Genomic DNA, 27,919 nt, shown 5'->3' with positions numbered 1-27,919 from the left:
CCCCTGCAGTGCCGTCCTCCCTCCCTGGCTCCCGGGTGTGTGGTGTGGCCTCCCCGGGGGCAGGGCCGTCCTTTCCCAGCCGCAGCTGGAGGGCTGTGTCCCGTGGGCCCTGTGAGTCAGGCCCCACCCCATCCCTGTAGCCAGCAAGCACTACAGTGACCTCAGCCTCTGCTCACCTGGTGAGCCTGCTTCTCTGTGGGGGCAGACAGAGCCAGACCTGCAGGGACTATGATCCTGCTGACACCTTAGGGTACCTGAGGCCTTTGGTCAGTCTTGGACCCCAGGGAGTAGAGTAGAGGTGGCAGGATGAGTGGGAGCCTGTCCACATCAGGTACCCGCCTTGCCTCTGGGTATCTGCTAATGGGATCCCTTTTCCCAGCTTTCTTTTTTTCTTTATTTTGAGATGGAGTCTCGCCCTGTCACCCAGGCTGGAGTGCAGTGGCGCAGTCTCGGCTCACTGCAACCTCTGTCTCCCAGGTTCAAGTGACTCTCCTGCCTCAGCCTCCGGAATAGCTGGGATTACAGACGCTCGCCACCACGCCCAGCTAATTTTTCTATTTTAATAGAAACGGGGTTTTGTCATGTTGGCCAGGCTGGTCTTGAACTCCTGACCTCAGGTAATCCACCTGCCTCGGCCTCCCAAAGTGCTGGGATTACAGGCATGAGCCACCGCGCCCGGCCCCCTTGCCCAGCTTTCTGTGCCAGGCTATCTCCACTCACTCTGAAACAACTGACTTGAGACTCTCTTCTTCTTCCTTTTCTTCCTTTTTTCTTTTCTTTTTTTTTTTTTTTTTTTTTTAGGCAAGGTCTCCTCTGTTGCCCAGGCTGGAGTGCAGCGGTGCCATCATGGCTCCCTCAGCCTCCTGTTGGGCTCAGGTGATCCTCTCACCTCTCCCACCTCAGCTTCTCCAGCGGCTGGGACTACAGGTGCACATCACCTGGCTAATTTTCAAACATTTTTGTACAGACAGGACCTCACTATGTTGCCCAGGCTGGTCTCAAACTCCTGGGCTCAAGTGATCCTCCCACCTTGGCCTCCCAAAGTGTTGGAATTACCGGCGTGAGCCACCATGCCTGGCTGAAACTCTCTTTCCCTGAAACTCAGCCTTCCCATGCTGCTACCTTGAGTGAGTACTTAGCAAAGTGTGTCTGTCTCTAGCCTGAACCACTCTGGGTTTTCTGAGGGTGGGCCTGTCATCTACTCCCCAAGACCCCTGGCAGGTCTGGAGCTAGCATCAAGTTTGCGGTGTGAGGGGCCACAAGGGGCAGAGGGTGAGGGGCAGGTAGGAAGGAGTAGGGGACAGGCTGGGTTTCCCTGTCTTCTGACATGTCCAAAGTATGGGCTCCATCTACCATAAGAGTAAGTGCTGATTACCAGCCTGTGTGCCTATGGAGTGGGAATTCACGGATGGTGAACCTGGGGCTCGGCTGGACAAAGTGGCCTGCTCAAGTCACACCAGTAAGAAGGTGCCTGCATGGCTGTAGCAGGCTAAGGTGATGTCCATGGCTCAGCAGCCCAACCCCAATATATACTGCATCCAGGTAGGGGCTGAACTAACTGAGATCTCAAAGGCTCCAGGCCTGAGGATTTGAGCCTCCAAATGACTTTAGTTGAGGCTCCAACTGACCCCCAGCTGCTGCCCCCCGGGCTGGCAGCCCCTCAACCCACTCCTCAGCAAGTATCCTCCCTCCCACCAGTTCAACCGGCTCCCAGTTCAGCTGCAGAAACGGCCAAACGTCTCTCTGGAACCCAAACAGGAAGCCGGGGAGAAGGGAGCCAACGGCCGAGGATCTTTGAGGCTCCTCCAGGAAGTGTGAGGGGAGATGAGAGGGGTGAAGATGGGCCTGCTGTCTTGCAGCCCCCAGCAGTGGGAGCCCACCAAAGCCTGTCTCACTTCCTCATGCTGGGAAGGAGCTGCATATCCCTCAACCCACCTCCCCACTGGCAGGGACCAGAAGGGGCCTTGGGGAGAGTGTCAAGAGGGGCTCTTTGGAACCCTTGCTCCTGGGTCACTTTTTAAAAAATAGACTTTCTGCCGGGTGTGGTAGCTCATGTCTGTACTCTCAGCAATTTGGGACCCCAAGGTGGATAGATCACTTGATCCCAGGAGTTCGAGACCAGCCTGGGAAACCTCATCTCTACAAAATATACAAAAATTAGCCCAGTGTGGTGGTGCATACTTGTAGTCCCAGCTACTTGGGAGGCTGAGGTGGGAGGATCACGGGAGTCTGACAGGTTGAGGCTGCAGTGAGCCGTGATCATGCCATTGCACTCCAGCCTGGGTGACAGAGCAAGACCCTATCTCAAAAAAAAAGGCTTTCTTTTTTTAGAGTTTGGAGTTCTCAGCAAAATTGAGCAGAAACTATAGAATGCTCATATACCTCCTTCCTCCCCCATTATCCATATCTCCCACCAGAGTGGTTCATTTGCTGTAATCAATGAACCTACACTGACACATAGCATCACCCAAAGTCCATAGTTTACATTCGGGCTCACTCTTGGTCTTGTATATTCTATGGGTTTGGACAAATGTATAATGACATCATACACTGTTGTTTCACTGCTCTAAAATCCTCTGTGCTCCATCCACCCATTTCTCCCTCTTCCCAACCCCAGATGACCACCTTCTTACTGATCATCTGTTTACTGTCTCCATAGTTTTAACTTTTCCCAAATGTCGTATAGTTGAAATCATACAGCATGCATAACTTTTCAGATTGCCTTTTTTCACTTTGTGATATGCACTGAAGTTTTTCCTGCATGTCTTTTCATGACTTGATAGCTCATTTCTTTTTCTTTTTTTTTTTTTTTTTTTGAGATGGGAGTCTCACTCTGTTGCCCAGGCTGGAGTGCAGTGGCGCAATCTCAGCTCACTGCAACCTCTGCCTCCTGGGTTCAAATGATTCTCCTGCCTCAGCCTCCCTAGTAGTTGGAATTACAGGCGCCCACCACCACACTCGGCTAAATTTTGTATTTTTATTAGAGGGGGTTTTGCCAGGAGTTTGGCCAGGCTGGTCACGAACTCCTGACCTCAGGTGATCCTCCTGCCTTGGCCTCCCAAAGTGCTGGGATTACAGGCGTGAGCCACCACGCCAGGTCAATAGCTCATTTCTTTTTAGCACTTAATAATATTTCATTGTCCGGATGTCCTACAATTTATTTCTCCATTACCTACTGAAGGACATCTTGATTGTGTTCATGTTTTGGCAATTATGAAAGCTACTGTAAGTATCTGTGTGCAGTTTTTTGTGCAGCAGACATCAGTTTTCTTTCCCTTTCTTTCTTTCTCTCTTTCTCCTTCCTTCCTTCCTTCCTTCCCTCCCTCCTTTCCCTCCCTTTCTTCCTCCCTCCTTCCTTCTTTTTCTTTCTTCCTTCCTTCCTTCCTTCCTTCCTTCCTTCCTTCCTTCCTTCCTTCCTTCCTTCCTTCCTTCCTTCCTCCCTTCCTTCCCTCCCTCCCTCCCTCCCTCCCTCCCTCCCTCCCTCTCCTTCCTTCCTTCCTTCCTTCCTTCCTTCCTTCCTTCCTTCCTTCCTTCCTTCCTTCCTTCCTTCCTTCCTTCCTTCCTTCTCTCTTTCTCTCTTCTTTTCCTTCCTTCTTTCCTCTTCTTTCTTTTTTTTTGAGACAGGGTTTTACTCTGTCTCCCTAGCTGGAGTGCAGTGGCACAGTCTTGGCTCACTGCAGCTTCTACCTCCTGGGCTGAAGTGATCCTCCCACCTCAATCTCCTGAGTAGCTGGGGCTACAGGCGCGTGCCACTACACCTGGCTAATTTTTGTATATTTTTTTGTGGGGACAGGGTTTCACCATGGTATTCAGGTTAGTTTCAAACTCCTGAGTTCAAGCAATCTGCCCATCTCGGCCTCCCCAAGTGCTGGGATTACAGGCGTGAGCCACCGCTCCTGGCTGTGGGTCACTTTTAGGGCAGGCTTTTCCTCACATAATCCTGAGATCCTATTAACTTCATTTCTTATCAGCCCGCCCTTGAGGGGCAAGCACCGGGATGGAGAGACACCTGGCTCTCAGGTTCTGTGCTGTCACCAGCTCACCATGTCCTCGGCAAGTCACTTTACCAACCTGGCCCTCAGTTTCTCAGCCTGTGAAATGGAGCTCACAGCACTTTTTCCACCTGAGGGATGTGTGGGGAGGTCTCTGTCCACTAGGGATGAGGGGCATGGCTTGGCGTAGTGGTCAGTGTAGGGATGATTGACACCAGAAACTACAGCTTGCCCCATCTGGGGCTGGGCCAGCAGCGATGGCAACCTAGGGAGCCCATCTGGCCAGACCACGGGGAGAAGTAGGGTGTCATTTTTGCAACCCCTGCAGTCCCAGCTATCCCCAGGCCCTCCAGGAATAGCCAGCAAGGTGTGGCTCCTGCCTGGTCATCTGCCACAGGGATGGAGGGAGGCAGCTGTGAGCAGACACGGCAGGACTCATCAGAGAGCTCCTGGCCCGAGATCTCCTTCGCCTCTGCCTTCCATCTGCCACAGGCCACGGCCAGAGGCTCAGGAAGAGGACAGGCAGTGAGGGGACATGCAAACTGGGGCAAACCTCAGGCACACAGACAGAGGTCTTGCTTCGTGTCCCCTAAGTAAAGGAGCTGGTGCTTTGGGAGGCTTAGCTCAACGGGGAGAGAGCGCTCCAAAGCCTGAGGCCCTACCCAGGCGCCTCAGAGGCCGCCCAGCCAGGAGGCGGATGGGCAGGACCCCCATGCAGTGACTCCTCCATCCCCTTCCGGGGTCCTTGGGCCTTTCAGCCTCTTGTTCCCAGCCAGGCTCTGCCCCCAACAGCAAGACCCAACAAACCCATAGGTGTTTCCTGCCAACTTCCATTACCGTTAATTCTTTTTTTTTTTTTTGATACGGAGTCTCGCTCTGTCGCCTGGGCTGGAGTGCAGTGGCCGGATCTCAGCTCACTGCAAGCTCTGCCTCCCGGATTCACGCCATTCTCCTGCCTCAGCCTCCCGAGTAGCTGGGACTACAGGCGCCCGCCACCTCGCCCGGCTAGTTTTTTGTACTTTTTAGTAGAGACGGGGTTTCACCGTGTTAGCCAGGATGGTCTCGATCTCCTGACCTCGCGATCCGCCCGTCTCGGCCTCCCAAAGTGCTGGGATTACAGGCGTGAGCCGCCGCGCCCGGCCTCCATTACCGTTTTCTTCTTTGACACCACAGAAAAAGAACAGAAAGGCCCCTCATCCCAAGTACTCAGATAACATCTGTTGGACATTTAAAAAAATAATAAAAGGCCGGGCCCGGTGGCTCACGCCTGTAATCCCAGCACTTTGGGAGGCCGAGGCGGGCGGATCACGAGGTCAGGAGTTTGAGACCAGCCTGACCAACATGACAAAAACCTGTCTCTACAAAAATACAAAAAATTAGCCAGGCATAGTGGCGCGTGCCTGTAATCCCAGCTACCCAGAGGCATGAGAATTGCCTGAATCCGGGAGGCAGAGGTTGCAGTGAGCCGAGATTGCGCCACTGCACTCTAGCATGGGTGACTCCGTCCCAAAAATAAAATCTAATAAAAAATAGTAACAATATATGCGCATGGTAGGAAAGTCAAACGAAAAGTATAAAATGAAGATAAAACTCTCCCCTCTTTTCCCAACCTTTCATTGAAGGTGCCCGCTTAATAGTTTCTCATGTAGCCTGCCAGAAAAAAATGTCATGCCCACACTAGTGTATATGTATCCATGTGTGTCTGTTAAAGAGAATGTTCAGCCAAAGAGGAGGTGCTGTAACACATGGTTCTTTCCTTGCTCTTTTTTTTTGGGGACAGGGTCTTGTTCTGTCATCCAGGCTAGAGTGCAGTGGTGTGATCAAGGTTTACTGTAGCCTCCACCTCCCAGGAACAAGTGATCCTCCCACCTTAGCCTCCTGAGTAGCTGGGACTACAGGCATGGAGATGGGGTCCCACTATGTTGCCCAGGCTGAACTCCTGGGCTCAAGTGATCCTGCTGCCTTGGCCTCCCAAAGTGCTAGGATTACAGGCGTGAGCCACTGCACCTGGCCTTTTTTTTTTTTTTGGACAGGGTCTCGTTCTGTCCCCCAGGCTGGAGTGCAGTGGTACAATCTCTGCTCACTGCAACCTCCGCCTCCTGGGTTCAAACAATTCGCCCACTTCAGCCTCCCAAGTAGCTGGGACTACAGGTGTGTGCCACCATGCTTGGCTACTTCTTGTATTTTTGGTAGAGATGGGTTTCCATCTCTATAGAACCCCGTCTCTACCAAAGTTCTTTGGCCAGACTGGTCTTGAACTCTTGGCCTCAAGTGACCCACCCGACTCAGCCTCCCACAGTGCTGGGATTACAGGCGTGAGCCACCACTGCGCCTGGCCTTTTTGGTTTTTTTTTTTGAGACTGGGTCTTGCCTATGTTTCTCAGGCTGGTCTCGAACTCCTGGCCTCAACAATCCTCCTGCCTCAGCCTCCCAAAATGCTGGGATTACAGGCATGAGCTACCTTGCCCAGTCTTTCATGCTCTTTTAACTTTACCTGACAGCTTAAACATCCTTCTGACCACACAGAATCTATCATTTCATAGACATGCTATCATGGGGCTGGTCTCCTGCAAACAGGCCCTTGTTAGGGAATTTTATTTTATTTATGTTATTTATTTTATTTTATTTTATTTTATTTTATTTTAGACAGAGTTTCACTGTGTGGCTCAGGCTGGATTGAAGTGGTGTGGTGCAGTCTCAGCTCACTGCAACTTCCACGTCCCAGACTCAGATGATCCTCCCATCTCAGCCTCCCAAGTAGCTGGGACTACAGGCACGCACCACCATGCCCAGCTAATTTTTCTATTTTTTGTAGAGATGGGGTTTCTCCATGTTGCCCAGGCTGGTCTCAAACTCCTAGGCTTAAGTGATTCTCCCACCTCAGACTCCGAAAGTGCTGGGATTGTAGGCGTGAGCCACTGTACCCGGCTGGAGGTAGAAATTTTAAAAAGACAGTGTGGCCTAATACAGGGCTTCTTATACCCCTCTGGAACTCGGTGACTATTTGATGAGCACATTTCCCCTCTTGTATCTCCAGGGAAGAGTAAAGGTAAGGGAATAAGAGATGACGAAACAAGGTAGTGATTGAGGACCTGGCCCAAGAACACACCAAGCAGGACCTCCAGGATAGAAGGGAGCGGCCCAGAGACTGTGCTCTGGGACATGGTGGGGGACGCGATTGCTGTGGGAGGGCAGGAGCCTGAAGGAGTTTCCAGGGACAGGAGGGTTGGGCTGGAGGAGGCTGGCTGAGAAGGAGCTCGGGGTGAATAGGGACCTAGGAAGTGAAGGGACCTCCCAAACTGGGTAAGGTACAGGTGCAAGAGCTCACCCACCCCTCCTGGGCAGCGCGAGGGGTCTCAAGCCCTCTGCATCCCTCTTCCTCCATGGAGCCCCATGCAGAGAGGCTCTCTGTGGACTCCGGCTTCACTAGAAGAAGTGACCATGGGAAAATCTCCAGGGATGGTGCCCACCAGGGGTGTGGGGCAAGGCCCTGACATGACTTAGTGCCACTGTGTGCCAGGCAAGGTGTATTTTATGTATTGTATGCCATTTAATCCTTGCACAAGAGACTATTTTACTGCTGAGGGAGGCTGGCCGTTCCAGTTCATGGGACTCATTCCAGTTCCCATTCCCCAGGATGCATGAAGGTGGGGACTGCATGGGCCCAGTGAAGGGGAGCCAGAGGGAAGAAGACGCCACCATCCTAGGCCCTGAAAGACGTCTGAGGCCGGCGGCCCCGGCTTGCTCTGAGGAGGACGTTCTCCACCCAAGGGCCTGTGGCCCCAGATCCAGCCTCAGGCCACCTCTCCCCTGGACTCCCAGCTCCCCTGCTGCCCTGTGCTTGGGCCAGGACCAAGTAACTCCTGAGTCATCTCACCTTCTATCTTCTCTCTGGTTTTCACTCACCTGCCTCCCTGGCTTGGGTTTCTTTGAGAAGATAATTTTCTATCTCCCTCCCATCTGTGCGCTCCCCGGGAAGCACAGCCTGCCTGGTGACAGCTTCTCTCAAGAATGCTCAGGGATGGCCAGGCGTGGTGGCTCACGCCTGTAATTCCAACACTTTGGGAGACCGAGGCGGAAGGATCACTTGAGGCCAGGAGTTCGAGACCAGCCTGGCCAACATGGTGAAACCCCATCTCTACTAAAAACACACAAAAAATTAGCCGGCATAGTGGTGTGTGCCTGTAATCCCAGCTACTTGGGAGGCCGAGGCAGGAGGATGGCTTGAGCCCGGGAGGTGGAGGTTGCAGTGAGCCAAGATCGTGACAGTGCACACCAGCCTGGACAAGAGAGCAAGACTGTTTTGTGTGTGCTCAGGGAAGGATTCCAAGGTCAAGGGGGTCCTGAACCTCCAGCTCATGAGAAGCCACCAAGGCAGAGCCTTGGCTGCAGGGTCTCTGGGTCAGAGCCTGGCCTTCCTAGAGCTGAGCAGCCCACCTGGGTTACAAGACACCTCCTACTTCAATTGTGGGCTCCCCTGCCACAGGTTTAGCTGAAGTTGAACTTGGAGTGAAAGGCTTTTAGGGTCAAAACAGGAGAAAGTATAGGACTCATCTCCCACCACTGGACAAAGTTGGTGGGTTACAGGAGCCCTGGCCTCCCAAGCCTGGGACTATGCACACCTGGTCCCTGCACTGTCCCAGGCAGCTGACCTGCCCTGTCCACCTTCTTCCTCTGAAATCCACCTGAGCTTGGGGAAGGAGAGAACAACCCTCTGCACTGTAATGAGGTCAGAGAGGGGAGGCTGGGCTGTGGGCAGGTATAATCCCGGAAGCCTTTCTGCAAGAGGTAGCATGATTCAGCCAAAGGCATCGGGAGGACACTGGGGCAAGGGCATAACAGCGTCACGGTAAAGGTGCCTGGCATGAGTGTGCGATGGCAGGAGGCTGGAGATCATGCAGTCATCCCTTCAAGTATTTGTTGAGCACAGTGAAAAAAGACCCCTCCTCTCCCCCTCCCCAAATTCCTGTAGCTGACATTTTAGTGGGAGACAGACAATGAAGACAAATCTGTAAACTCTATAGTGTGCTGACTGGTGAGGAGGCTGTGGAGAAACAGCAAAAGAGGGGAGGAGTGGAGGGCGGGGGAGCTGCTGCAATGTTAGCTACGGGTCAGCAGGGGCTGCAGGAGTGCAGGGCCAGGTGCAGGGGCCTAGACTGGGATGCCAGGTGCAGAAGCTAGGACTTGACCATAAGAGCAGACAGGAGTGAGATGACAGAAGTGGGCTTTGGGGGCCAGGCACGGTGGATCATGCCTGTAATCCCAGCAGTTTGGGAGGCCAAGGAAGGTGGATCGCCTGAGGTCGGGAGTTTGAGACCGGCCTGGCCAGCATGGTGAAACCCCGTCTCTACTGAAAATACAAATATTAGCCGGGCACAGTGGCAGGCACCTGTAATTCCCAACTACTCGGGAAGCTGAGGCAGGAGAATCACTTGAACCCAGGAGGTGGAGGTTGCAGTGAGCCAAGATCACACCACTGCACTCCAGCCTGGGAGACAGAGCAAGACTTTCTCAAAAAAAAAAAAAAAAAAAGTGGACTTTGGGGGAGATTCTCCCAAAGCCCTACGTTGGAAAGGGATGGGGGAGAACAGGGGGATAGAGGTACAGTGCTCAGGTACAGCCTGTGGACCCCAGGCCAGGCCAGGCTGGAGGTCCTCCAGGATTGGAGGGCTGATAGGGCAGGTCACCCTGAAGAGACAGGCTCAGCCTCCCTTGAAGGGCCTGGAGCCTGTCTGAGACAGGGCAGGAGGGCCCATCCCTGTGGCTCCATGTCTGATGCCTGAAGGAAACCCAGCATGGAGGGAGCATAGATGCCCAGGCCAAATTCACCTCCAAGCATTTGGAGCCTGTGCCACAGTGTCTTCCTCCTTTAAGGAGACAGGGTTGATGCTCACCTCTTCCTGGAAGCCCTCCTTGATTAATCCCTCCTTCACAGGGGTAGAAAAATGAGAGTATTATCTTTCCAAGAGGACACTGCCCTCTTGCTGATCAGAAACGTTTGTAAGGTCTAGAAAAATATTTTCCTCCACTGACTCCACTGCCTCTGTCCACACTGACCTGGATAAAAAATGCTGGCCTGTTGTTAATGGTTCCAGGCTGAGAATCAGCAATTTGCAGGTGCAGTCCAAGTCCTGCAGGAATTTGGAAAAAGGGTTTCTCTGGGCCTCAGTTTTCCTCACCGTTAATATCGGGGGAAATACTTGCCCCAGCTCTACCCCGAAAATAGAGCAGCAGCAGTTGACATTTGTGACTGCAAAATGTGTGCCAGGCACGGAGCCAAGCCCATCACACCCAGCGTTGCAGGAATTCGCTCAGTAACCTTGTGTGGAAGACACAATGGCAATTCCCATCTTGCAGATGAGGAAACTGAGGCTCAGCGGGGTCTGTCAGTTCCCTAAAGTCATGCAGCTGAGTGACTCCAGAGCTCCTTCTCTCAACATTTCACCCTATTGTTCCAAGTAAAAGATTGTGTTCAATCCTGTTCAGTTACTCAATCAACTAGCATTTAGATGGCACCAACTGCATGCAGTCACTGAGTAAGCCACAGCCTTGATTTGAGTATCTTGTGGCCACCCAGCTGGCACCATGTTGGGGAAGGTGGGGGGCGGGAGGCAGGAGAGTTGCTGCTTCCCAAGAGCCTAGAGGTGTGGGGAAATGGGGCTCAGCCACAGGAGACTGTGAATACAGGTTCTGCCACCAGCCACTTCTAGGTGTGGCTGCATAACTGTGGATGATTCACTTAACCTCTCTCTGCTGGGGTTCTTCTGGCTCCCATAATGGTTAGAACGCCGCCTTCTAGGATTGTTTCAAGGATGGCATGGCATAATAAGAACACCTTGAGGGAGGGGATTTCACAGAGTATACTCCATAAATTATGGCCACTATTATTATTATTATTCTTGTTATTATTATTATTGAGATGGAATCTTGGTCTGTCACCCAGGCTGGAGTGCAGTGGCACAATCTCAGCTCACTGCAACCTCTGGCTCCCAGGTTCAAGTGATTCTCCTGTCTCAGCCTCCCAAAGTGCTGGGATTACAGGTGTGAGCCACTGCACCTGGCCATGTCCATTATTATTAAAATGAGCAACTGGAGAACAGGGGGTATTGAGCTTGGCCAGATGTCCAGTTATGTGTCCACAGGAGCCTCAGGAGTTTTCAGAGTGGGGAGCAAGGCCTCTGGCCTGGAGCAGACAGGGCTGCGTCCTAGAAGAGGGAGCCTCAGGTGCCAGGCTGAAAGGCTGGAAACTGGGAGCTGGTGGGAAGGAAGGTGTCTGGACCGGGATGTGGAGCGGGGCAGGGAGGAGGTGCACCTTTGAGTGTACGTGAGAGACAGAGACAGCTGGCCCTGAGGCCACCGTACAGGTGTGAACAGGTGAGCCGTGAGCCCCAAGCTGGTTCATTGCAGGGCAAGGGGCTCCTATGCCAGGCAGAGGCCTCTGGGACACAGGAGACCCTGGAGGCTTTAAAGAGAGGAGTGCTGTGGGGTGGGGAAGGCTGCACACCTCACTCATAGGGAATGCATGACCTGCAACTGACTAGGAGAAGCCCAGTTAGGCCCTGGCTGGGCTCTCCTTTGGTGCTATCCCTTAGGCCAGGATCAAGAGCTGCAGATGTGCACACCTATGGAGCTCTTGGGACCCTCGGCCTCAGCCCGCACACCCCCAACATCACCCTCCAGCCAGCCCATGGGGCCTCAGGTGGTGGGAAGGCAGGACCGCAAGGGCCTGTGGCAGGGCAGGGAAAGGCACAGAATGGTGTTTACATTTTCCCTTCTTCCCTGCTGGCCTGGCGGTTACACCACTGCGGTTTGTTGGCCCCAGGGAGCGCCTCCCTTACATAACGCCTGACACAACCGCCCCAAAACTCACGCAGAGCGTCTCCCACGCACCACCGCACATGCTGTCATGCCGGCTCACCCCCACTCACAGAGCCACACGGAAGCCTCACGCACTCTGTCACACACATCCCTTCCCACACATGCTCTCATCCCAACGCTGTCGTTACAGAAAGGATTTCTTTTGCTCCCACCACCCATCACACAGGCGGGGCCTCCCTGCCGTGGCTTCAGTGCCTCTGGCTCCTCAGGCCCCAGGAGCCCTGAGCCCACTGGGACTGCTCCAGGCCTCTCCTGGGTCTCCCAGGTGACAGCCTCAGACCGTGGTGCCAGCCTAGGCAGTGGATGACAACAGGGGGACTTGAGAACAGGGTAGGGACTTGCAGAAAGACCAGAGTCCAGGCTGGAGCCCCTGAGACGTGGACTCTAGAAACTCAGAACAGGCAGCGGGGAAGGACAGACAGGGAGGGACGCAGCCTCCGAGGCATTATATTTAGTGCAACATGTTACTATGAGGGCAGGCTTCAAGCATTTAATTGCATGATGGGCCAGGCACGGTGGCTCATGCCTATAATCCCAGCACTTTGGCAGGCTGGAGGATGGCTTGAGCTCAGGAGTTCAACACCAGCCTGGGCAACATAGCGAGACCCCCTGTCTACAAAAAATAAAATAATAATATAAATGAGGAAAAATGCATGCGACCCTCCCAAGAAACACGTGAGCCACACTGTGACCCATGCATACTACTTCTCAGGATTCATCTGATGGAGATATTCACCCAAGGCCCCGAGTAAAAAAAAGTTCATGCTGCAATGTTGGTAAAAGCAAAATAATGCAGAGCCTCCCTGTCCATCCCCTGGACCCTCAAAAACGGAGCCACATGCAATCGTGTTCCAGTGCCCTAAATGACAGGCCAGGGGAGAGAATGACCCCATTTTGTGACTGAAACCATATATGAATGTGTGTGTATAAATATTTGTAGATAGCTGCCTCACCAGATCTCTGGAATGCCTCACACAAAGTGGCTACCAAGTGGTCACCTTTGCTGAGTGGGCCTGAGGAGAAAGGTTAAGGGGGACTTTTCCACTTGCACGTATTGGGATTCACTGCAGCTGCTAGAATATTAATAGCAAGCAGGCATGAGTTCCGAATAAGAGGAAAAAAATCGTCCAGGAGTGATGGCTCACACCTGTAATCCCAGCACTTTGGGAGGCCAAGGCAGGCGGATTACCTGAGGTCAAAAGTTCAAGACCAGCCTGGCCAACATGGTGAAACCCCGTCTCTACAAAAATACAAACAATTAGCTGGGCATGATGGTAGGTACCTGTAATCCCAGCTACTCGGGAGGCTAAGGCAGGAGAATTGCTTGAACCCAGGAGGCGGAGGTTGCAGTGAGCTGAGATAGCGCCATTGCACTCCAGCCTGGCAACACAGTGAGACTCTGTCTCAAAAAAAAAAAAAAAAAAAAAAGATAAAAAAGAGGAAAAAATCAATACGAGCTTCCTTGTACCAAGGAATAATGCATTTTCCCTCTTCTGAATGGCTGGGACACTCCACCCTCTCTATGGGGGCCTGAGGCGGCATCCTGGTGCTGCCACTTATGCACTGGGAGACCTCGGGCAAGCATCTTTCATTCTGTGAGCTCCACTTTCCTCATCTGTCCAACGGGAGTGAACAGGGCCAGTCTCACAGGGCAGGTTGGTTTCGTTGTACAAACAGTTATTGAAGCCCTTCGAGGAGCCAGGCTTGGGGGCTGCAGGGAGGAACACAATGTTCTTGCTTTGAAGGAACTGACAGGGTAGAGAGGAAGACAGACATAACCAGCCGTTGTGGGATGCTGTGATATGTGCTCTGATAAAGGCCTGGATGGGGCCCCGGGTGGGCCAGGGTGGCGTGGAGAGGCTAGATCTGAGGTTGAGATTCAGCCTGGGCTGACTGCTGAGGGAAGAGGCGAGGAAGCAGGGGGTCACAAGGGGATGTCCCAGGCAGGGGTGGAAGGGAAGTTAAGGGCCAGAGTGTGAACAGCATCTTTAGGAATCCTTGGCGCTCCCAAGCAGCTGAGAAGCAAGGAGCATAGGCAGAGGGGGAGGTTTTTCTGGATCCCAGAGCCCCTTGGACTTGAACAGTGGGTGGTGGGACCCTGTGTAGCGTCCTGGGGCAGAGAGGGGTATGATCACCCAAGTGCTTTAGAAGCTTGCTCTAGACGAGTGGTGGCCTGGAGGAGGATGAGCCAGGGCTCCTGGTTGATCAGGTGTCCGGGCGAGCGTGGGGGAGGCCTGAGTTGCAGAGGAGCTAGAGACAAAGGGGGCAAAGTCAAGGCCTGGTTAGAAAGCAGAGTCATGATGTTTGGGCAACCTATGAGGGAAGGGGTAGAGGGAAGTGAGAGAAAAGACTGGGGAAGCATGCCAGGTTCTGGCATGGGTTCCTTGAGAGATGTGGTGTCACTTGCTTGGGGACAGGGGCAACTGGAAGGGTTGGTATGAGGTGCATCTGGGAGGAGGCGGGTCTCAGACTGCTGGGTGGGGCTGAGAGGTGCTACCTGTGTGGACAGTTAGACAGAGCTCAGTCCCTTCCCTTCTCCAGTGGCACTTTCAGTCTGCCAGGTAGAGCAGTAGTTTGGGAATATTCTGGAGTCTCTTGGCTTTTGGAAGGAAGGAGAACCAGCAAGGGCATCATGGGGGCATCCTAGGACCTGCTGCTGGAAGCGTCTTTCCTTCAGCTATTGGCATTTTAATAGAACATTCTAGACTCACAGTGCTGTCCAACAGAACTTTTGTGATGACAGAAATGTTCTGTGCTGTTTAATGCAGTAGCCCCTAGCTCTATGTGGCAATTGAATACTCTAAATGTAGCTAGCTAGTGTGGCTGAGGAGCTGAGCTTTATATTTTGCTTAATTTTAATTAATTTAAATCTGAATGGCCACATGCACAACTACAAACCCTGGGAGTTTGGTGGGGGCAAACCATGGGGCCTTCCTGATGCCCCTCATATTGAATGCCTCCTGATTAGAAGTGGAAAATGCCCCAAAATGGTAATAACAAACAAACCATAAATACTGCACTTTTTTGTTTTTGAGACGGAGTTTCACTCTTGTCGCCCAGGCTGGAGTGCAATGGTGCGATCTCGGCTCACTGCAACCTCCACCTCTCGAATTCAAGCGATTATCCTGCCTCAGCCCCCGAGTAGCTGGGATGACAGGCAAGCGCCACCACGCCCAGCTATTTTTGTATATTTAGTAGAGATGGAGTTTCTCTGTGTTGGTCAGGCTGGTCTTTTTTTTTTTTCTTGAGACAGGTTCTAGCCAACATGGTGAAACCCCGTCTCTACTAAAATACAAAAAATTAGCCGGGCATGGTGGCACGCGCCTCTAATCCCAGCTACTCTCGGGGCTGAGGCAGGATAATCACTTGAACCCGGGAGATGGAGATTGCAGTGAGTTGAGATCGCGCCACTGCACTCCAGCCTGGGTGACAGAGCAAGACTCTGTCTCAAAAAAAAAAAAAAAAAAAAAAAAGGAAAAAGAAAAAAGAAAACTGAAGTTCAGATTTGCTCGAGGTCATGCAGGTAGGAGGCAGCACTGGGCTGAGATTTGAATGCAGGCCTATGGGAGCCCCTGCTTGTAAACCCTCATGGCCAGGCCCTTCCACAGCCATGGAGGTGATGCCTGCCCAAGCCCCCTCCGGTCCCAGCCCCTGCAGCAGCTCTGGACCCACAGGGCTATTGTTGGCAAGCTCCTGCCCGTCAGCACCAGAGACTCTCTGGGCCCTCTCTGAGAAGCCTGCTGGATGGAACATCCAGGGACCAGCCACGCTGAGCCTCTCGGCCAAGAAGGATTTGGGTTTGCTTTGGTGAGAATTGATACCAACAGCCCTACTGGCACAGCACATGCTCAGAGAGGTGTCCTGGGTTCTTTCTTTTCCAAGTGCTAGGTAGAGACCCAGAAACTGGCAAGTCTCCAGAGGGGTGCGGCTACCCCTTCTCAACCTTAGTTTTCTCATCTATGGAATGAGAGGGCTACACGAAGTCAATGTTTATTTTTTTTTGAAATAGAGTCTCGCTCTGTCGCTCAGTCTGGAGTGCAGTGGTATGATCTCAGCTCACTGCAACCTCCGCTTCCGTGTTCAAGCGATTCTTGTGCCTCAGCCTCCCAAGTAGCTGAGATTACAGGTGTTCACCACCACGCACGCCTGGCTAATTTCTGTATTTTTAGTAGAGATGGGGTTTTGCCATGATGGCCAGGCTGGTCTCAAACTCCTGACCTCAGGTGATCCATTGTCTTGGCCTCCCAAAGTGCTGGGATCACAGGTGTGAACCACCATGCTCAGCCTTCAACTTTTTTGGAAAAAAGGAAAGAAAAGCAAAAGACCTGAGAAAGAACCCTGATTGGATCCACTTGAATCATGTGCCCAGTTCTGGGCAATTGCAGTGGTCAGAGGTCATTTTCCCAGATTGAGTCCCTTGCCTGCACCCAGCTGTGTTTTAAAAAACACAGATGAGGCCGGGTGTGGTGGCTCCTGCCTATAATCTCAGCACTTTGGGAGGCTGAGGCGGGTGGATCACTCCAGGAGTTTGAGACCAGACTGGGCAACATGGCGAAACCCTGTCTCTATTAAAACAAAACAAAACAAAACAAGAAAACACACAGATGAGGCAGGACACAGTCTACCCTGGAATGAAATCCTGGAGGGTTTCTTAAAGGATCAGGGCTTTATAGACAGGTGGGAGTAAAGCAGGAAGAAAGGGGTCAGGAAAGCAGCCTGTGGTATTTGAAAGAGCAAAAGTTTAAATTCCTTTAGATTCTGCCTTGACATTTCCTAGTCCATGGCCGCAGGCATGTAACAACTCCTCTGAGCTCAATTTCCTCATCTTTGAAATGGGAATAGCAATAGGACTTCGGTGTTGGGTTGTTATAAGGACTTCATTAACATATGTAAAGCTTTAGTATGTAATAGGAACTCCATAAATAGTAGCTATTAGAATTGTTAAGGCATTCTGACCTGGAGAACTGTGAGCTTGGGCTAGGGGAGGAAGGGCAGCAGAAGGGGATGAGGCCTTCTACTACTAATAATAGCAGCCAGCCCTTGCTCCTCAACACACCACCTCCAGGCCCTGGGCAAGGCACTTTACATGTATTATCTCACTTAATCTTTATAACAGCAACTATGGATTAACCCATTTTTCAAATGAAGAAACTGAGTCTCAAAGAGGCTGTGAACTGTGCTCAAGGTCACCCAGCGAGTAATTCGCAGCACTGAGGATCCATTGCCCCCATCTGACTCCAGAGTCCCAGCTCTTTCCACGTGTGATAACCTTCTGCGCTCTGGGGTGAAAAAAAAACACACATACAACTTTTTTTTTTTTTTTTTGACACAGAGTCTTGCTCTGTTCCCCAGACTGGAGTGCAGTGGTGCACTATCACTCCCAGCTAATTTGTAAAGAGCCAGGCATGGTGGCTCATGCCTGCAATCCCAGCACACTGGGAGGCCGAGGTGGATGGATCACGAGGTCAGGAGTTCAAGACAAACTTGGCCAACATAGTAAAACCCTGTCTCTACTAAAAACACAGAAATTAGCCGGATGTGGTGGCACGCACCTGGAGTACCCAGCTACTTGGGAGGCTAAGGCAGGAGAATCGTGAACCCGGGAGGCGGAGGTTGCAGTGAGCCAAGACTGCGCTATTGCACTCCAGCCTGGATAACAGAGCAAGACTCTGTCTCAAAAAAAAATAATATTTTGTAGAGAAGGGGTTTCACCATGTCCCCCAGGCTGGTCTCCACCTTCTGGGCTCAGGTGATCCTCCTGCCTGGGCCTCCCAAAGTGCTGTAATTGCAGGTGTGAGCCCCCATGCGTGGCCCTTTCTTGCTTCTTCAGGCACTTTCTGGGCCCTACGTGTGGTCAATTTCCCTGACAGATGTTCCCTTAGTACCTTGTTCTTCCCCTTTATGGCCTGGACTTTAGCTTGTGATTGTACTTTTTGGAAAAACTAAGATGGGCCAGGAGCGGTGGTTCATGCCTATAATCCCAGCACTTTGGGAGGCCAAGGTGGGTGGATCACCTGAGGTCAGGAGTTCGAGACCAGCCTGGCCAACATGGAGAAACCCTGTCTCTACTAAAAATACAAAAATTAGTCGGGCGTGGTGGCGCTATAATCCCAGCTACTCGGGAGGCTGAAGCAGGAGAATCTTGTTCAGTTTGGACAAGCGTGGTAACACCACACTTGAATTTGGGAGGTGGAGTTTGCAGTGAGCCGAGATTGCACCACTGCACTCCAGCCTGGGTGACAGAGTGAGATTCCATCTCCAAAAAAAAAAAAAAAAGTTTATGTTCACACATGGACTTGTATACTTGTGCATAGCAGGATTATTCAACATTCAACAGTAGCTAAAAGGTGGAACAACTCAAAGTCCCATCCACTGGAATATTATTCAGTCATAAAAAAGGAATGAAGTTGATTTCTGCTACAACATGAATGAACCTTGAAATTATGCAGACTCCCTGAAGGCAGGAATAACACCTGTCAGCTCCCCTCTCTTAGCCCAGTGCAGGCATTTACTAGACAATGGAGAACTTTCTGTGGAATGAATGAAAGGGCAGGGCTGGGCCAACAGACCAAGCGTCCTGCGCCACTGCTGTGTGGGCTGAATGCGGGGGACCATGGAGGGGGATCCGCCTGCAAGTCTGAATCCCACTGGCTCTGGCCCTCAGCAAAATCTGCCTCCACCCTGCAGCCTCACCGACTTCCATCTGCAAAACATGTGGCCCTGGATGTCAGTCAAGTCCCACTCAACTCCGGGACTAGATGTCGGTCTGGGATTCTTATAGGTGCTCAATAAAGTCCTGGCACATTGACCTGGTGGGAACTGAAGCCTCCACAGCTGCCAGGCCAGGGAGAAACCACCAGGTAGCAGAAGATCACGTGGCCACATGCCTCAGCCAAGTTCCTTTCCCCTGACGTGCACCCCCTACCCCCCGCCCCGCTCAGGTTATTAGTGGTGCAGGGGAAACAAACAGCAGGTTTCCAATTACCCCGCAGCCCCTTCTCAAGTGGTGCAGGACTCGGAGACTGCCCGCCTGCAAGCAGTCACCACGCCAGCAAGCACTCACCACGGGGGCGGAGGTGGGATTTAGTAAGACAAGGCCCTGGGTCTGCATTTCAAAGGCCCGGGTTCCCTCTCCCCATAAAACCAACACTGAGCCCAGTGGAGGGGACACAGGCGGCCCCACAGCCGGGCCTGGCCCCCTGCAGAGGGGTCACCGGGAATTCTGTGTTTCATCAAATATTGCTGGGCCATGGAGTTTTATTTGAAAATAATTTTAATTAGCCGGAAACTAGGAGTTTAATAAATGGAAAACAGAGAACTTTCCAAGGCCACAGCTGGGAAACACTTGGTTTTTTAAAAATTCCGCCTGGCGTCCCAAACCAGCTAAGCACCCTGACACGAGGGCCAGAGGAATCCACAAGAAAAACAAAGCTTATTTTTAGAGAAACATTTTAAACTTGGTTTCAGCGAGCTCAGGAGTTTTCTTGTCTGTCTCGAGTCCTTAATATCTTTCCTTCTATTTCAGAGCTGCCTCTCGCCCCAGAGGGCACAAGAGCTGCTATCTGACAGGAGCTATTTCTGCCCAGATGAAAATAAAAGGGCCCCTCCCCCTTCCCCCAGAGTGAGTTCTTTCTAAAAATGTCCCTGCAGACAGCCAGGGGCACCGAGGCCTGTCCTTGGCAGGTGTGCCCAGCTATGGAGGTGAGTCTGGGGTCCCTGCAAGGCGGGGGCCCATTGGCCACCCTCCCACCCAGCCCTGTCCGGCCTGCTGCCCTGCAGGAAGCGGATGCCAGCCTGGCGGTCATTTCCGGGTTTTGAAAGCAGTTTTTAAACTTGAAAGAGCCATGCTAAAAAGGTCTGCTTTTCCTCCGTAGGTGTTGGTAACACCCACACCCACATACAGACACACCCACATGCACACCACAGCAGACACATCCAGACCCAAATACACAGCAACACCTACAGCTGCTCACCCCCCACAGAGCCACACACCTACCCACACACAGCGGCAGCTACACACAGGCACACCCAAACCCCACTCCCATAGATCACACACACACCCACCCCCAGACCCAGACATACCCCAAAGACCCACATACCTACCCACACAGCAACAGACATACCCAAACCCACACCAGCACTCACCCAAACCCACACCAGCACTCACACACATCCACACACACTTACACAGACACACCCACGTACACCAACACACACCCCTGCATACACACCAACCCCATCACAACAGACACATCAACACACAGGCACACCCCAAAGACCCACATACCTACATAGCAACAGATACACCCAAACCCACACCAGCACTCACATACATCCACACACACACTTACACACAGGCCCACACACATCCAAACACAGCCATACCCACAGACCCTCCCCCCATATAACCTCCACATGTAGAAGCACACAGATCCACACACCAGTACTCCCCTAGGGCGACCCCTGAACACCTGCACACGGAGCAACACCCACACACCTCTGCACACCCATAGACAGAAAAGGACACAGAAACACGTACTAATACACTTCCCATGCAGGCACACCCCTCAGACCTCCACACACGTGCACGGCATGCATGCGCGCGCGCGCGCACACACACACACACACTTTCAAGGTCTAGTAAAATCCATCAGGAGAGGCTGGGCCCTGGAGGCGCTGTGGCTTCCTGCTGCCCTGCTCCCTCCCGCCTCCTCCCTGCAGGGCTCGGCCTGGGGAGGCCTGTCCAACCGCCAGGCCCCGCCCCGCCCCAGCCCCCGCTCTCCTCCTCCCTCCCTCAGCCGTGCCAGCAGCAGCACAGAACTGGAACTGCCCTACGCGGCCACAGCGTTGCACATCCTCCAGGAGTGTGGACAAGAAAAAATAAACACAATTAGAATTCACGACAATGGGTCCCTGATGGAAGGTAAGCCCGGCTAGCCTCTAAGGGCTGTGCCGGCTCCTACGAACTTCCAGGGCCGAGGACGGTGCCGAGACCCAACTTCCTGTCTCAAGAAAACTTGGTGAGAGTCACATCCGCCCTCACTTGTCACCACAAGCAAGACTGAAGGAGAGCGGGTGTCTGGGGACGCTTCCCTTCCGAGGCTCAATGCTCTCTAGCGGGCTTCCTCCTTGCACGTGGCCACCCTGGGGTTTTTCGGAGACCCCCCAGGCAGGTTTTAGCACCGAGCATTCTAGTGCGGAGCCAGGCTGGCGGCCAAGAGCTAGGCCTGCTTGTTTTTCCTGCGTCAGGCCCACCAGGCCTTGCTCTGTCATCCGGAGTCCTGAGCCACTGCAGGGCTCACAATCCTCCATCTATTCCCTGGGGCTGGTGCAGAGCTTTGGCCTTCTGAATAGTTTGTGTGTGTGTGTGTGGTTTTTTTTTTACACACCCAGCAGTAGATTCAGACAGCATGAGGGGTGGAAAATGTGTACGTGCACACATCCTTTCTCTGAAATAGAATTAGAAGGTGGCACACACTAATTGAGCTACTTAAAAAATACCTTAGTCTTCAGACATCCAGTGGAAACGCCACGATGAAGACATTCTAAACACCATCACATTCTGGGCTCATTTTCACAACTGACTACGGAGGAATTTTCTCCCACAGTTTCTTTTTTTTTTTTTTTTGAGACGGAGTCTCGCTCTGCCGCCCAGGCTGGAGTGCAGTGACTGGATCTCAGCTCACTGCAAGCTCCGCCTCCCGGGTTCACGCCATTCTCCTGCCTCAGCCTCCCGAGTAGCTGGGACTACAGGCGCCCGCCACCTCGCCCGGCTAGTTTTTCGTATTTTTCAGTAGAGACGGGGTTTCACCGTGTTAGCCAGGATGGTCTCGATCTCCTGACCTCGCGATCCGCCCGTCTCGGCCTCTCAAAGTGCTGGGATTACAGGCTTGAGCCACCGCGCCCGGCCACAAGAAAACTTTTCTAAGGGTGATCAAGCAACGGTAGAGGTTTTTTTTCTTGTTTTTTTTTTTTTTTCCTGTTAATTTCCAGGTCCTGCAGGAAGACAGTGACCTAAGTACCCTCCATTGATCTGCGGCAAGAGGAAATTTCTGAATGATCCCCCCTAGCTTTCCACGCTCCACTGGGTCTGGGATACAAAACTTCAGATCCTAACAGTTGGGCTTTTGAAACAAACCAGTTTTTAAAAATGAATGTGGCATACCCCAACATTCCAGCTGATCAAAAGTACTTGTTTAGAAAAGTAAGTTTAGGAATGAAGTGGAAACAAGGCCTTTGAAATGCAGCTTAACCTAAATAGCACCACATTTTAGACTTTTCCTCCCCACTGCACATTCTTTATGGTGCAGGGGCTGGGGAGCCTGCAGAGTCTTCGCCCCTCCTGAGTCCTCCTTGGCCTCGGGCTTCCCCTCCCCCGCTGCTGAGGCCTTCAGTCAGGGGCTGGCATCTGGGAGAACCTTGAAACTTGTTTCCCATCCCCTTTGGCAGCACGCAACAAGCACCAAAACGCTCCAGTTAACACCAGTGCAATCATCGTTAACGTGAAACAGCTGCCCGAGGCCTGGTGTATCCATCAGACCGCCCCCTCCCCTCCATGCTCAGCTGTGAGTCACCAGAGACCCTGACTAAGGCAGGGCCCCGGAGGGAGCGGGGGTGCGAGGATTGTTGATGGAGCCCAGCTGTTGTATATGAGAAAGCAAACTATTGCTAAATCTCTTACCTACTTTGGAAAAAGTGTCTGAACTGTGTGTATGAGGGGCAGCGGTGGAGGAGAAAAAACCTGAATTGATTTATGAACCCGATTTAAGTTCCTAAAATGATTGTTTTAAAGTTAGAAACAGCCAGAGTCACTATAGTAAGATTTTGTTCAACTGTTTGCGAAATCAGCAGACAAATCAATGTCTTTTTTTCTCTTTTTCTAGAGACCTGGGTTGAATTTGCTTTCTGGTCACTTACAGTCCTCTAAAGCACAGACATGAAATATTTTTGCATAAATAACTTGAATGTGTTCATTCCCAGAGGAAGTTGTTCACATAAGCAAACATCACTCAGATATAAGTTTAACCTGTTTTATCGTTCCCTCCACCCTGAACAAGGACATACCAGGCTTTTCAAAATCCAGGCAAAACTCCAGTTCTCCCACCCAGAAAAAGCCTGGCCTCACTCTCCACCTCCAGCTCAGCACTCAGGCCTGGCAGGCCACCGGCTGCAGAAAGATCCTCCTCCCCTTCCCCACCCAAGCAGTTCTGTTTCCCAGCAAAAAATCAGACCCTCAGCTGCTACCGCAGCCACATGATCCACCCGGTGACTCACAGGCAGGCCACACCCCTTCAGGCCTCCTGGCCAGGCCCTGCCACCAGCCAGCCAGCCAGCCAACTCTGGGATGCATCTTATTACCAAAGGGAACAGCTAACTAATGCCCTTGACAGTCCAAATAATTACTTTCTTTCAGTTAGAAGAACTTGCTTATAAAATATATACGGGCTGAGAGGACGCAGGTTCTTCTGAACTCTTGGCTCTGCCAGCTCCAAGTCCTTCCCGACTGTGCCAAGACCTGGGGAATGGCAGACATGGTTAGCTGGGAAGCTAGAAAGCTAGACATTCCTGTTTAAAAATAAAGCTCTTACATGGTAATACCTTTTTTTCCCAAAAATTTTATTGGGGGAAAACTACAAAACATTTACAGTACAATGTTTACAGTCACAATTTGTAGTGAACTGATTCCCCAAAATATATTACAACTCAAGTTGACTTATCTTGTTACATTCAAAAACCTACTTCTGTCAAAGTAGTCCAGAGAGTACATATAGTGCTCCAACTGTACCTACGTACAAACTAAAGCTACCGCTCATTCATCTGCTGTCCAGGAAAGCTTAGGAAACATTCCTGCCTTTCTACACGGAAAAAAAAAAATAGTACAAGTTTTGGAATTTTCTGTAATTAAACAAGGCATATTTGTGTACTACATATTTCAGCACTAAGAGGCGGTCGCTTCACTTTATATCTATATAAAAAAAGTGGTAAAAGTCTTTTCCTTTTGTGCAGTTGAACCCATCCTACATTCAGATTCTCTCAAGCACTAATAAAATACTTATTTGGTTGAGGAAGATTTAAGGCAAGTTCGGGCCCTTCCAAAGGCACTGTGAGACTCCCCCCCACTCCCCATTATTGCTACATGTCTTAAGATACTCCAGTATGTCACAGCAGAACTGGTGGAATAAGCAAACACTTTTTTGCTAGTTTATAAAGTTGGAATTAGAAAAGCATGCCACATTTCAACCTGATTGCAAAGTATGTGGTCATTTTTTTCTTTAAAGTTGGATGGGCTACAACCTTTATACATTCTAAGAAAACTCATAGGATGTTCCTCAAACTACTTCCACAGCATCAAGATAGATTTCTGTCAAGAAATCATGCAATCTTTCAAAATTTACGTAAACAAGGAAAGAAATTAATGAAATAAATATTACATACAATCTCTTAAATTAAGAATTTTGTACTCATTTACAATAAAATAACCAAGTGAAGTTACAAAAGGCATATATTACTGTGAAAAGAACATACACTCCACATTTTGCCGATTAATAATGGCAATCATAATTTAACATAATAAAAGAATATATATCTATTGCTTTTCATCATACTTGATAAATACAGTATGAACAAAATTTTCATTGTATACTTTTCACAAGATAATAAATAAGTTAAATAGTTTTTTTCATATTGAGTTGTGGTGCAGTGGTGCGAATCAACTCAAAACAGCTAAAAATTCAGCAGTTATTCTCCAACAATTACAAAGTAAGCTCTGCCCAAGGCTTCCAGAGGGAGCAGACAAAATGGTTCTAAACTAAACATCCACTAAGTGGTGGCGATGAAACCAGTAACCAGTATGGACCTTTGGAATGCAAGGGTTTGTTTTTCACCCCCAGACATATATAATTGTTAAAAAACAAAAAACACCTATGGGCTGAGGGCTAACTATCAAGGCATATTCTTGGCAGAATATTGGATTCTAAAAAGCTTATAGGTTTAGCAAGGTGGTGGCTGGCTGGTATAACACCGATCTGAGACAAACAATTAGGAACTTCTTAAGGGTTCCCACATCTGGACTTAACTAATGCTGTTCAAGTGAAGAGATGGAATGGTGGTTGATAGCTGCTGGTGCTGGGTTGATTTTTCCTGAAGTCCCAAACTCACTGGAGTCCTAAAAAAGTTTAAGTGTTTGTTTTTTGTTCTATTGGTATCACAACTGCCCTGTTGTGAATATTTTGTTCAATAGAAAAAGTTCCTCGACTTTTTTGCTCAAAAAGAATGAAACTTCGTAATAAAAAAAAAAAAAAAAAAAAAAAAAAAAAGTGGAAACCGAAAAGGAGAGGTGGGGGCCCCTCCAAGCACAGAGTTCGAGTCCAAGGGCTCGGTCGGGCTTGCAGTCTGCCTGGGGCCCATGTCACCCCCCCACTCCCGGGCCCCCAGCAGGGGCGAGATGGCGAGGGGTGTCCTCCAACATCTCTGAACCGCCTTCCCTTCCTCCTCACTGGCGCCCTCTTGCCTCAGTCGTCGGAGATGGAGAGGCGGCTGAAGATTGGCAGGCGGCGGCCGGGGTCGAGGCTGGGGGACTCGGAGCCGCTGAGGCTTCCAGAGCTCAAGGAGCCGCTCAGGTAACTGTCGCGGTCCGACAGCGAGTCCGGGGGGCTGGGGGGCGCGTCGAACACGGGCGAGTCGGACAGGCGGCGCGGCAGCTGGAAGCTGAAGGGCGGCGAGGGAGGCGCGGCGGCCCCGGCGGGGAGGGGTGCGCTGGGCGGTGCCGGGGGCTGCGCAGGGGGCGCCAGGCCCTGCTGCTGCTGCTGCTGACTGCGGTAGTAGGCGGCGGCGGCCACGGCGGCAAAATTGTGGGTCTGGATGGCGAGCGGCGTGATGAGGCTGCTGAGCTCCGGGCCGAAGGCGAAAGCGTTGTTGGCGCACGAGGCTGACGAGCAGGCCGCGCACGGGGCCCCAGGTGCCAGCAGGTCCTCGGCTCCCCCGCTGCCGTAGAGCAGAGCGGCCGCAGCCGCGGCCGCCGCAGAGGCGCAGCATGCCGGGGCCGAGGGCGTGGAGGCCGCGGAGGCCGAGGAACAGGAGGAGGCGGAGGAGGAGCAGGACGAGGCCGAGGAGCAGGAGGGCGGCGGCGGCGTGCGCGACGTGGGGCTGTCGAGCAGCAGCGGCGACTCGAGGCCGCCCGGGGGCTGATGGTGGCCCGACGGGAAGCCCGAGAAGCTGAGGCTGTGGTGCAGCTTGGGCCGCGGCTCCCGCGGGAAGCCCAGGTGCAGCGCGTCGCGCGTGCCAAAGGCACGCAGGTCCCCGGAGGCGCCCCCCGACGGCGCGGGCCGCCGTTCGTCCGCGTTGTGGATGAAGTGGCAGCGCGGCCCGTAGGGACAGAAGCCGATGGTGTGGAAGGTGCGGCACAGCTCGGTCTTGTACTTCGGGTGGCGAGTCAGGCTGCGCAGCTCGTGGAAGCCATGCGCGAACTGGCACTTCTCGCCGTACTTGCACGTGCCGCTCTCCTCGAAGGGCCGGCACAGCTCGGTCTTGTAGCGCGTGGAGTTGATCTGGGAGCCGCCGCCCCCCTTCTGCTGCTGCTGCAGGTGCAGGAGGTGCTGGCTGCGGTCGCCGTTCTCGCTGAACGAGCGGTCCCGGAATTTGTTCTCCTTGTTGAGCAGGGCTGTGCCGCCGCCCCCCGACGGCTCCTTAAGGGTGCCGTAGGAGGTCGGGCCGCCGGCCGCCGCGCTGCCACAGCTGCTGCCGTTAGCGGCGCCCGGGAACTTGGGCGAGCAGCTGCCGGGGCTGGGCGCGGGGTGGGCGAGTGCGTGCAGGTTGCTGGCCGAGTGCCGTCGGAGGAAGCCTGGCGCGAAGCCGGAGCTGGGGGCGGCGGCCACGGGCGTCCCCACCGCCTTCTTGTCCAGCATGTTGTTCAAGTTGAGGTTGGCCAGGGATTTCTCCGTCTGCCAAAGGAAGGGGAGCGTGGAAGGGATGAAAAACGGAAGGGGAAGGCAGACTCGGGTCGAGCCACAGAGAAACTCCCAGCCTGATTCTTTTCCTCTTTTTCCCCCACTCTTGGCGGATCCCGACTCGCCCTCCACCCTCCACCCATACACACGCAAAAGCAGCAAGATCTTGCTGGAGGGAGCGGGAGAGGGGAGGACGCCCACCGCGGGCCGCGCTGGGTTTCGACACGTGATCCTCCGCCCCGGCCGCCGAGGTGGGCGGCGCGAATCCCGTCCGGGAAGCCCCGGGCAGCGTGGCCGCGGTCGGCAGTGGAGAAACTCAACCGCGACACCAGCGCCCTCCCTGCCGCCCCCTCCTCCTCCAGGGCGCTCGCACACACTTTTGCAAACCCCGGGACTTTCCCGACCCGAAAGGCAGGACGGGAGGGGCGTCCCCCAGGGCCAGGGGACAGAGGCAAAGTCCAAGAACTGGAACGGCTGCTGCCGGCCCGGCCCGCTCCCCGGCGTACCTTGCACAAGAAGTCGACATCGTAGAACGCGGACAAAAGTGTGGTCGACATGTTTCTGGATCCCGCAGTGGCCGGAGCGGCAGGCCGGGAGGTCGGGAGGAGCCCTCGGGGTGGCGTGGCCGGGCTTGAGCCACGACGAATAACGGGCGAGGGGCGGGGAGGGGCCGAAAGTTTGCCGGGGGGCGAGAGGAGAGGGCGAGGGCAGCGGCGCGGGCCGGCGGGAGGGTCCGGCGGAGTGCGGCAGGGGGGAAGGAGAGAAGCGAGGAGCGCTCCTCCGCGCCCCGGGGTGCCCGGCCCGCCCCCCCCGCGGAGCCGACGGCAGCTCGCGGACTGCTGGAACTCTGCAGCCCGCGAGCGCGCGCCCTATATAGAGCCCGGGAGTGCGGCTGCGGCGGGGCGGGCGCGCCGGGGGAGGGGACAGAACTGGGCCCCCGCCGGAGTCTCCAGGCAACGCCGCCCGCCAGCTCGCGAACGTCAGGCGCCTTCTCGGCCTCCCATTGGCCGCCGCCAATTTTTTTTCTCTGGGGAAGGGGGCGGGAGGCCTCGGGGCGGGGCCAGCGACCCGGGCGCCCGGTGCGGCGTGTAGCTTTCGGCCCCG

General features: G+C 53.0%; 1 protein-coding gene across 1 annotated transcript; it reads right to left on the bottom strand.

The window, feature by feature from the left end:
• Positions 1-23,465: 23,465 nt before the first annotated feature.
• On the bottom strand, positions 23,466-27,712 carry ZFP36L2 (ZFP36 ring finger protein like 2). Its single transcript, XM_050754801.1, has 2 exons — positions 27,322-27,712; positions 23,466-26,809 (listed from the first exon to the last, which is right to left on the bottom strand). Exons 1-2 carry the CDS (start codon positions 27,370-27,372, stop codon positions 25,382-25,384), a joined length of 1,479 nt encoding a protein of 492 aa, XP_050610758.1. The 5' UTR covers positions 27,373-27,712; the 3' UTR covers positions 23,466-25,381.
• Positions 27,713-27,919: the final 207 nt, after the last annotated feature.

The sequence above is a fragment of the Macaca thibetana genome, chromosome 13, assembly GCF_024542745.1.
Source record: "Macaca thibetana thibetana isolate TM-01 chromosome 13, ASM2454274v1, whole genome shotgun sequence".
NCBI classification, from domain to species: Eukaryota; Metazoa; Chordata; class Mammalia; order Primates; family Cercopithecidae; genus Macaca; species Macaca thibetana.
The sequence above is the reverse complement of the archived record's forward strand: the minus strand, read 5'-3'. Positions and strand labels throughout refer to the sequence as shown.

Bases quoted from the DNA above. Each gene is read 5' to 3' on its own strand.
- ZFP36L2 (XM_050754801.1), bottom strand. From the start codon at position 27,372: ATGTCGACCACACTTTTGTCCGCGTTCTACGATGTCGACTTCTTGTGC. The intron at 26,810-27,321 runs GTACGCCGGGGA...TTCCTTTGGCAG, and splicing joins ATGTCGACTTCTTGTGCAAG to ACGGAGAAATCCCTGGCCAA.